The sequence below is a fragment of the Manis pentadactyla genome, chromosome 1 (assembly GCF_030020395.1).
Source record: "Manis pentadactyla isolate mManPen7 chromosome 1, mManPen7.hap1, whole genome shotgun sequence".
NCBI lineage: Eukaryota > Metazoa > Chordata > Mammalia > Pholidota > Manidae > Manis > Manis pentadactyla.
The window spans coordinates 42,836,625-42,847,162 of NC_080019.1; the positions used below are offsets into that span (position 1 = coordinate 42,836,625).

A 10,538-nucleotide genomic window follows, 5' to 3' on the forward strand; every position below is an offset into this window, starting at 1 on the left:
AAGAGAAATCAAGAAAACAATTCCATTCACAACTGCATCAAAAAGAACAAAATATCTAGGAATAAACCTAACCAAGGAAGTGAAAGACCTATACCCTGAAAAGTACAAGACACTCTTAAGAGAAATTAAACAGGACATGAACAAATGGAAACTCATCCCATGCTCTTGGCTAGGAAGAATTAATATTGTCACAATGGCCATTCTGCCTAAAGCAATCTGCAGATTCAATGCAGTACCTATCAAAATTCCAATAGCATTCTTCAACGAACTGGAACGAACCATTCTAAAATTCATATGGAACCACAAAAGACCACGAAGAACCAAAGCAACTCTTAGAAGAAAAATAAATCAGGGGGGAATCTCACCTCCTAACTTCAAGCTCTACTACAAAGCCACAGTAATCAAGACAATTTGGTACTTGCACAAAAAACAGACCCACAGACCAGTAGAAAAGAATAGAGAGTCCAGATATTAACCCAAACATACATGATCAATTAATATATGATACAGGAGCCATGGATATACAATGGGAAAATGACAGCCTCTTCAACAGCTGCTGTTGGTAAAACTGAACAGCTACATGTGAGAGAATGAAACTGGATCATTGTCTAAACCCATATACCAAAGTATACTCCAAATGGATCAAAGACCTGAATGTAAGTCATGAAACCATAAAACTCTAAGAATTATAGGCAAAAATCTCTTGGACATAAACATGAGCAACTTCTTCATTAACATATCTGCCTGGGCAAGGGAAACAAAAGCCAAAATGAACAAGTGTGACAAAATCAAACTAAAAAGCTTCTGTACAGCAAAGGACACCATCAGTAGAACAAACACACATCCTACAGTATGGGAGAATATATTCATAAATGACATATCTGAGAAGAGGTTGACATCCAAATTATATAAAGAGCTCATACACCTCAACAAACAAAAAGCAAATTATCCAATTAAAAAATGGGCAGAGGAGCTGAACAGACACTTCTCCAAAGAAGAAATTCAGATGATCAACAGGCACGTGAAAAGATGCTCCACATTTCTAATCATCAGAGAAATGCAAATTAAAACCACAATGAGATGTCATCTCATACCAGTTAGGATGGCCACCATCAAAAAGATCATGAAAACTCCCAACCTGCTAGGCAGATTGAACCCAGACCATTTGTCTACCTGTCCTTTCTCTGACGAGTAAGCTCTGTGCAATCCTTCCCCCTTTAGCAGCTCTCTTGCTAAGGGCTTCTTGTTAGGAAGTTTCTCAGACTGCCTGCTGTTTTCTTTTCTTGTTGCAGAGAAGCTGGATGTGGATCCCTGCTTTCCACAAGTGACTGGAGTCTCAGTCTCTCCAGGAATTCTGCCTGTCTTAGCTTTCCAACCCCCTAATCATGAGAGTACCATGCAAGCACCATGAAATGTAGGTTTGTGCTCCCAGAGCAGATCTCCAGAGTTAGGTATTCAGCACTCCCAGGCCTCCACTCCCTCCCCGCTCCATTTCTCTTCCTCCCACCAGTGAGCTAGGGTGGGGGAAGGGCTTGGGTCCCATCGGGCCACAGGTTTGGTAGATTACTCTGTTCAGTGAGGTCTGCTCTTTTCTCCAGGTGTATGCAGTCTGGTGTAGTCCATGTTCCTGTTGCTCTTTCAGGATTAGTTATATTAATTATATTTTCATATTTTATATGGTTTTAGGAGGAAGCCTCTGTCTCACCTCTCATGCCACCATCTTTAATCTAGACCTTATAGTTTAAATAGCCTTTCGATTATGCATGAAATCATAGCACAATTCCATGAATGTTAAAAAATATATACTATAATAACAAAAGCAAACAAACAAGCAAAAGCTAATGATGAATTTGACTTGTTTTCAACAGCAAAATCTATGTACTTTTGGAACATCTGTAACTCAAAACCAGTTAATACCATTTATTATATACAACTCATTTTGTCTCAAGAAAACCCTCATTATTCTTTGTGGGGAGGGTAGAGGGAAAACTGATGACCAAAGATAGTAAAGTCACACTCCCATTAAGTGGCAGAGAAGGTCTCAAACTCAAGACTGCCAGTTCTGAGTCTATTTTCTTTATATTTTACTTATTTATTTGTTTCATTTATTTATTTTGTTATCATTAATCTACAATTATATGAAGAACATTATGTTTACTAAGCTCCCCCCTTCACCAAGTTCCCACACACACACCCCATTACAGTCACTGTCCATCAGCATAGTAAGATGCTGTAGAATCACTACTTGTCTTCACTGTGTTGGACAGCCCACCCCATGCCCCCCACCACATTACAAATGCTAATCATAAACCCCCTTTCTTTTTCCCCACCCTTATCCCTGCCTTCTCACCCATCCTGCCCAGTCCCTTTCCCTTTGGTAACTGTTAGTCCATTCTTGGCTTCTGTGATTCTGATACTGTTTTGTTCCTTCAGTTTTTCTTTGTTTTTATGCTCCACATATGAGTGAAATCATTTGGTACTTGACTTTCTCCACCTAGCTTATTTCATTGAGCAAAATACTCTCTAGCTCAATCCATGTTGTTGTAAATGGTAGGATTTGTTTCCTTCTTATGGCTGAATAATATTCCATTGTGTATATGTACCACATCTTCTTTATCCATTCATCTATTGATGGACACTTAGGTTGCTTCCATTTCTTGGCTATTGTAAATAGTGCTGCAATAAAGATAGGGCTTCATCTGTCTTTTTCAAACCGGGCTGCTGCATTCTTAGGGTTAATTCCTAGAAGTGGAGTTCCTGGGTCAAATGATATGTCTATTTTGAGCTTTTTGAGGGACCTCCATTCTGCTTTCCACAATGTTTGAACTAATTTACATTCCCACCAGCGGTGTAAGAGGGTTCCCCATTCTCCACAACCTCGCCAACATTTGTTGTTGTTTGTCTTTTCGATGATGGCAATCCTTACTGGTGTGAGGTGATATCTCATTGTGGTTTGAATTTGCATTTCTCTGATGACTAGCTATGTGGAGCATCTTTTCATGTGTCTGTTGGCCATGTGAATTTCATCTCTGGAGAACTGTCAGTTCAGCTCCTCTGCCCATTTCTTTCATTGGATTTTTTGCTTTTTCTTTGTTGAGGTGCATGAGCTCTTTATATATTTTGGATGTCAACCCTTTATCAGATCTGTCATTTATGAATATGTTCTCCCATAATGTAGGGTACCTTTTTGTTCTATTGATGGTGTCCTTTGTTGTACAGAAGCTTTTCAGCTTGATATAGTCCCACTTGGTCATTTTGGCTTTTGCTTCCCTTGCCCAGGAGATATGTTCATGAAGAAGTCGCTCATGTTTATGTCCAAGGGATTTTTGCCTATGTTTTTTTCTAAGAGTTTCATGGTTTCATGAAATACATTCAGGTGTCTGATCCATTTTGAATTTACTTTTGTGTATGGGGCTAGACAGTGATCCAGTTTCATTCTTACAGGTAGCTGTCCAGTTTAGCCAGCACAATCTGTTGAAGAGACTGTCATTTCTCCATTGTATATCCATGGCTCCTTTATTGTATATTAATTGACCATGTATGTTTGGGTTAATGGCTGGAGTCTCTATTCTGTTCCACTGGTCTGTGGCTCTGTTCTTGTGCCAGTACCAAATTGTCTTGATTACTGTGACTTTGTAGTAGAGCTTGAAGTTGGGGAGTGAGCTCCACCCCCAGTTTGTTCTTCTCAGGATTGCTTTGGCTATTTGGGATCTTTGGTGGTTCCATATGAATTTTTGAACTAATGGTTCCAGTTCGTTGAAGAATGTTGTTGGTAATTTGATAGGGATTGCATCAAATCTGTATATAGTGTTCAGCAGGATGGCCATTTTGAGAAAATTAATTCTTCCTAGCCAGGAGCATGGGATGAGTTTTCCATTTGTTAATGACCTCTTTAATTTCTCTTAAGAGTGTCTTATAGTTTTCATGGTATAGGTCTTTCACTTCCTTGGTTAGGTTTATTCCTAGGTATTTTATTCTTTTTGATGCCATTCTGAATGGAATTGTTTTCCTGATTTCTCTTTCTATTAGTTCATTGTTAGTGTATAGGAAAGCCACAGATTTCTGTGTGTTAATTTTGTATCCTGCAACTTTGCTGAATTCCGATATTCTAGTAGTTTCGGAGTGGAGATTTTTAGGGATTTTTATGTACAATATCATGTCATCTACAAATAGTGACAGTTTAACTTCCTCTTTACCAATTTGGATTCCTTGTATTTCTTTGTCTAAATTCCATGGCTAGGACCTCCAGTACTATGTTGAATAACAGTAGGGATAGTGGGCATCCCTGTCTTGTTCCCAATCTCACAGGAAAAGCTTTCAGCTTCTCTCTGTTCAGTATGATGTTGGCTGTGGGTTTATCATATATGGCTTTTATTATGTTGAGGTACTTGCCCTGTATACCCATTTTGTTGATAGTTGATATCATGAATGTTTAATTTTGTTAAATGCTTTTTCAGAATCTATGGAGATGGTCATGTCGTTTTTGTCCTTCTTTTTGTTTATGTGGTGGATGATGTTGATGGATTTTCAAATGTTGTACCATCCTTGAATCCCTGGGATGAATCCCACTTGGTCATGGTGTATGATCCTTTTGATATATTTTTGAATTCGGTTTGCTAATATTTTGTTGAGTATTTTTGCATCTACATTCATCAGGGATATTGGTCTGTAATTTTCTTTCTTGGTGAGGTCTTTGCCTGGTTTTGTTATTACAGTGATGGTGGCTTCATAGAATGAGTTTGGGAGTATTCCCTCCTCTTCTATTTTCTGCAAAACTTTAAGGAGAACGGGTATTATGTTTTCTCTGTATGTCTGATAAAATTCCGAGGTAAATCCATCTTGTCGGAGGGTTTTGTTCCTGGGTAGTTTTTTTATTATCACTTCAATTTCTTTGCTGGTAATTGGTTTGTTTAGATTTTGTATTTCTTCCTTGGTCTGTCTTGGAAGGTGGTATTTTTCTAGGAAGTTGTCCATTTCTTCTAAGTTTTCCAGCTTGTTAGCATATAGGTTTTCATAGTATTCTCTAATAATTCTTTGTATTTCTGTGGGGTCCATCGTGATTTATTCTTTCTCGTTTCTGATTCTGTTGATGTGTGTTGATTCTCTTTTTCTCTTAATAAGTATGGTTGGAGGCTTATCCATTTTGTTCATTTTTTCAAAGAACCAGCTCCTGGTTTCATTGATTTTTTCTCTTGTTTTATTCTTCTCAATTTTATTTATTTCTTCTCTGATCTTTATTATGTCCCTCCTGCTGACTTTAGGCCTCATTTCTTCTTTTTCCAATTTCGATAATTGTGACGTTAGACTATTCATTTGGGATTGTTCTTCCTTCTTAAATATGCCTGGATTGCTATATACTTCCCTCTTAAGACTGCTTTCGCTGCACCCACAGAAGTTGGGGCTTTGTGTTGTTGTTGTCATTTGTTTCCATATATCGCTGGATCTATACTTTGATTTGGTCATTGATCCATTGATCGTTTAGGAGCATGTTGTTAAGCCTCCATGTGTTTGTGTGCCTTTTTGTTTTCTTTGTACAATTTATTTCTAGTTTTATACCTTTGTGGTCTGAAAAGTTGGTTGGTAGAATTTCAATCTTTTGGAATTTACTGAGGCTCCTTTTGTGGCCTAGTTTATGGTCTCTTCTGGAGAATGTTCCATGTGCACTTGAGAAGAATGTGTATCCTGTTGCTTTTGGATGTAGAGTTCTATAGATGTCTATTAGGCCCATCTGTTCTAATGTGTTGTTCAGTGCTTCTGTGTGCTTACTTATTTTCTATCTGGTGGATCTATCCTTTGGAGTGGGTGTTGTGTTGAAGTCTCCTTAAATGAATGCATTGCATTCTATTTCCTCCTTTAGTTCTGTTAGTATGTGTTTCACAAATGGTGGTGCTCCTGTGTTGGGTGCATATATATTTCTAATGGTTATATCCTCTTGTTGGACTGAGCCCTTTATCATTACGTAATATCCTTCTTTTTCTCTTGTTATTTTGTTTTGAAGTCTATTTTGTCTGATACTAGTACTGCAACACCTGCTTTTTTTTCCCTGTTGTTTCCATGGAATATCTTTTTCCATCCCTTGACTTTTAGTCTATGCATGTCTTTGGGTTTGAGGTGAGTCTCTTGTAAGCAGCATATAGATGGGTTTTGCTTTTTTATCCATTCTATTACTCTGTGTCTTTTGATTGGTTCATTCAGTCCATTTAAATTTAGGGTGATTATTGAAAGATATGTACTTATTGCCATTGCAGGCTTTAGATTCGTGGCTACCAAAGGTTCAAGGTTATCTTCTTTAGTGTCTTACTATCTAACTTAACTCACTTATTGAGCTATTATAAATACTGTCTGGTGATTGTTTATTTCTCTCCCTTCTTCCTCCTCCTCCATTCTTTATATGTTGCGTGTTTTATTCTGTGCTCTTTTTTGTTTCCTTTCACTGTTTTTGTGGTTAGCTGATTTTATTTTTTGCCTTTAGTTAGTATTTGGTTGGTCAGCTTTCTTCGCTGTGACTTTATTTTCTCTGGTGACATCTGTTTTGCCTTCAGAGTGCTCCCATCTGGAGCAGTCCCTCTAAAATACCCTGTCGAGGTGGTTTGTCGGAGGCAAATTCCCTCAACTTTTGCTTGTCTGGGAATTGTTTAATCCCTCCTTCGTATTTAAATGATAATCATGCTGGACACAGTATTCTTGGTTCAAGGCCCTTCTGTTTCACTGCATTAAATATATCATGCCATTCTCTTCTGGCCTGTAAGGTTTCTGTTGAGAAATCTGATGATAGCCTAATGGGTTTTACTTTGTAGGTGACCTTTTTCCTCGCTCTGGCTGCCTTTAAAACTCTGTCCTTATTTGATATTTGCCATTTTAATTATTATGTGTCACAGTGTCGTCCTTCTTGGGTCCCTTCTGTTGGGAGTTCTGTGTACTTCTGTGGTCTGAGCGACTATTTCCTCCCCCAGTTTGGGGAAGTTTTCAGCAATTATTTCTTCAAATACACTTTCTATCCCTTTTTCTCTCTCTTCTTCTTCTGGTACCCCTCTAATGTGGTTATTGTTCCTTTTGGATTGGTAACACAGTTCTCTTCATATTGTTTTATTCCTAGAGATCCTTTTATCTCTGTGTCAGGTCTTATGCCTTCCTGTTCTCTGGTTTCTATTCCATCAATGGCCTCATTCATCTCATCAATTCTGCTTTTAAATCCTTCCAGAGATTGTTTTATTTCTTTAGTCTCCCTCCCTACCTTGTCCATTAGCTCTTGTATTTTTCTCTGCAACTCCATCAGCATGGTTCTGACCTTTTCAGGAAGTTTGGTTAGGTCTAACTCTCCTAGCTCCTTCTCAGAGGTTGTCTCTGTGATCTTGGTCTGTATCAAATTCTTCTGCCTTTTCATGGCGATAGAGGTAGTTGTGGGGAGCTGGCATCTCTGTCAGCTGGGAGAATGTCCCTTCTTGCTAGTTTGTTGCCTTCGTCTCCTGGAAGAACAATGACCCCTAGTGGATAGTGTTGTGCAGCTGCATGCAGATGAGGTGTCTGATTCTTGCCTGGCCTCTGTGGAATAAGCTCTTCAGCTGCTGTGGGCATGGCCAGCCACAGGCTGCTGCTCTGCTATAGCAGAGCTGTGCCAGAGGGGGAACAGGCTGTTTATCACCATGAGGGCCCTCCGAGCTGCACTGCTGCCCAGGGGGTTTGGGTGCCCAGAGTTCTCCAGGATTCCCGGCTGCTGTGCTGAGTGTCCTGGGGCACTTCCATCCAGCTGTGGGGTCCCTGTCCCTTTAAGACTTTCAAAAAGCATTCGCTTTTCTTTTGTCCCAGGGGTGTCAGCTGTGGGGACCCACTCACAGGTTTTACTGTCCTGTTTCCCTAGTTTCCAGCATTCCACACACTTTGTGTCTGTGCTCCTGGTGTAGATGGCTAGGGCTGGGTGTTTAGCAGTCCTGGGCTCCCTCTCCCTCCCCGCTCTGATTGCTCTCCTCCTGCCGTGAGCTGGGGTGAGGAGTGCTCGGGTCCCACTGGGCCGTGGCTTGTATCTTACCCCCCTCGTGAGGCACAGGTTTCTCACAGGTGTAGATGTAGCCTGCCTTTTGTCCTGTATCTTCTGGTCTCTCTTTTAGGGATAGTTGTATTTATTGTCAAAAATATATAAGGTTTTGGGAGGAGATTTCTGCTGCTCTACTCATGCCGCCATCTTGACTCCTCCTGAGTCTATTTTCTTAACTTTCAGGACACATTGCCTGTTGCTCAACATAACGTTCATCCCAGCTGAAGACTGAGTCTTCTGAGAACTTAGTGAGCATGGCAGGAGGAATGGCATTTTCATACTAGTCTTTCCACATTGGTTACATCCCGAGGTTTATTCCCCAGCATGAAGCCTCTGATGTCGGACAAGTGCTGAATTGTGCCTAAAAGATTTTCCACACTCAACACATTCATAAGGGTTTTCTTCAGTATGAATCCTGTAATGTTCACTTAGGTATGCTTGCTTGCGGAATGTTTTTTCACACTCACTACACTTATAAAGTTTCTCTCCAGTGTGAGTTCTCACATGTTCAACAAGAGAAGAATTCTGAGTGAAGGCTTTGCCACACTCAGTACATTTGTAGGGCTTCTCTCCTGAATGAATTCTCTGATGCTGCACAAGACATGCACTCTGATTGAAGGCTTTTACACATTCGTTACACTTATAAGGTTTATCTCCAGAGTGACTTCTCTGATGGCGAGTAAGGCATATGCTCTGACTAAAGGCTTTGCCACATTCATTGCATTTATAGGATCTCTCTCCGGTATGAATTCGCAGGTGTTTAATAAGAGATGGGCTCTGACAAAAGGTTTTGCCACATTCATTGCATTTATAAGGTTTCTCCCCAGTATGAATCCTCAGATGCTGAACAAGGATTGCTTTTGTTTGAAAGGCTTTCTCACATTCATTACACTTGAAAGGTTTCTCTCCTGTATGAATCCTCAGATGTTGAGTAAGATTTGACTGTTTACGGAAAAAAGATCCACATTTGCTACATACATAGGGCTTCTCTTCTGTGTGAATCTTCTGATGTTGGGTAAGAGAAGATCTCTGAGTAAATAATTTTCCACATTCACTACACTTTGAAGATTTCTTCTGCATGTTAAGTCTCTGATGTTTCATTTGCAGTGAAATCTGGCTGGAACTCATGCTGCTTGTAACATGGTGAGCTGGTGTCTGTTTAATAAGTGCAGATTTAGAGGAAACTTTCTCACAAATTCATGATCTTATGAGGTACATTCTCAAAGATGAGTGTTTTAGAGGAACACTTTTCTTCTGGGAAAGGATTGTGTGTATGTGTGCATGTGTGTCCCCTTGGTCATTTCTGCAGGATATCCCTTCTTCCTTATTCAGCATCCATCTTCAACTTCTCCAAATGCAAACCCCTGATGACCAGGCTCTCTGACCCTCCACATCTTCCACAAGTCATTTAACACTGTGGCATCAGGCTTGTTCTTCTTGCCTGGAAAAAAATTCACAAAGGAAAATGTCCTCTGTGCAGAAGAGGAGACCTGCATTGTGGAGTCTTGATTTTATCCTCATCTCAGTAACAGAGAAAGGAGATCACAATGCCCTACAGAAAAGATTAGAATAGGTGATAGGGAGAAAGAGATTAAGTAGTGACAGATCTTGGGAAGTCTATAAAATTCCCTCTCCTGACTGATTCTGAAATACCCAAATACTAAAAACAAATCCAGGTAATTTAGGACCATTCAGAGGGATAAATAGGAGAATGTTAAATGGATAAATATACTAATCTTGGGTAAATTCAGTGTTGGGGGAAATTACTACCCACTTATAATAGTCTCTACTCCTCAAAAAGGAGGTGAAAAGTAATTAAATTCCCTTAGGTTGCCTATCAGCAATGTTTTGGCAGACTCATGACAACTGAAGAGTTTCTGTTTCAGAATCTCAAAGGAGATCCAGGCTGTAACCTTTACTATGTCCATCTCACCAGTCCTTCCTTATTTACTCACCCTTGATGTCTCTTTGGACTTCTCTTTCTCATTAAACATTCAGCTGCCACAGTTCTCTGCCTAAGTCCAAATCTCTAGATTTGGGGAAATCCTTAGACTTGATAATCAGAGTCCTGCTTACTGAAAGAAAATAAGGTATCACTGTTTTGTTTAGAGAAAAATAAGAGGTGGACTTTAGGGAAGAAGCTCCCATTGGACAATGACTTGATTATAGCATCGGGAGCCAGGATCTGGCCCTCACCTTTTAAGCCAATGAAATGTTTCAGAATCTAATATGTACTAATCCAATTCACAAAGAGAATGATGAAGAAAACAAATCACTTTACTGATTTACAATGAAAAATTTTTATGCTCCATATCCAGCTGGTTCACACATTCTCTCCACTATAAAAAATTGTATGAGAACCAAATCATTGTTATCAGGACACTCCCTGAAAGGCACAGAATTGGAGAGAGAGGGGAACACTTAGATGATCTTAATGGCATCAGCTTCTGAAACCCTGATGCCCTGAATGAGGGCACACAGGATCAGAAAATGGATATTCAGGTGC

General features: G+C 39.7%; 1 protein-coding gene across 1 annotated transcript; it reads right to left on the reverse strand.

The window, feature by feature from the left end:
- Window positions 1-1,845: 1,845 nt before the first annotated feature.
- ZNF501 (zinc finger protein 501) lies at window positions 1,846-9,541 on the reverse strand. The gene has a single exon (XM_057497227.1). The coding sequence runs from the start codon at window positions 9,158-9,160 to the stop codon at window positions 8,345-8,347; it is 816 nt and encodes a 271-aa protein (XP_057353210.1). The 5' UTR covers window positions 9,161-9,541; the 3' UTR covers window positions 1,846-8,344.
- Window positions 9,542-10,538: the final 997 nt, after the last annotated feature.

Coding starts and splice junctions, on each gene's coding strand:
- ZNF501 (XM_057497227.1), bottom strand. CDS start 9,160: ATGAGTTCCAGCCAGATTTCACTGCAAATGAAACATCAGAGACTTAAC.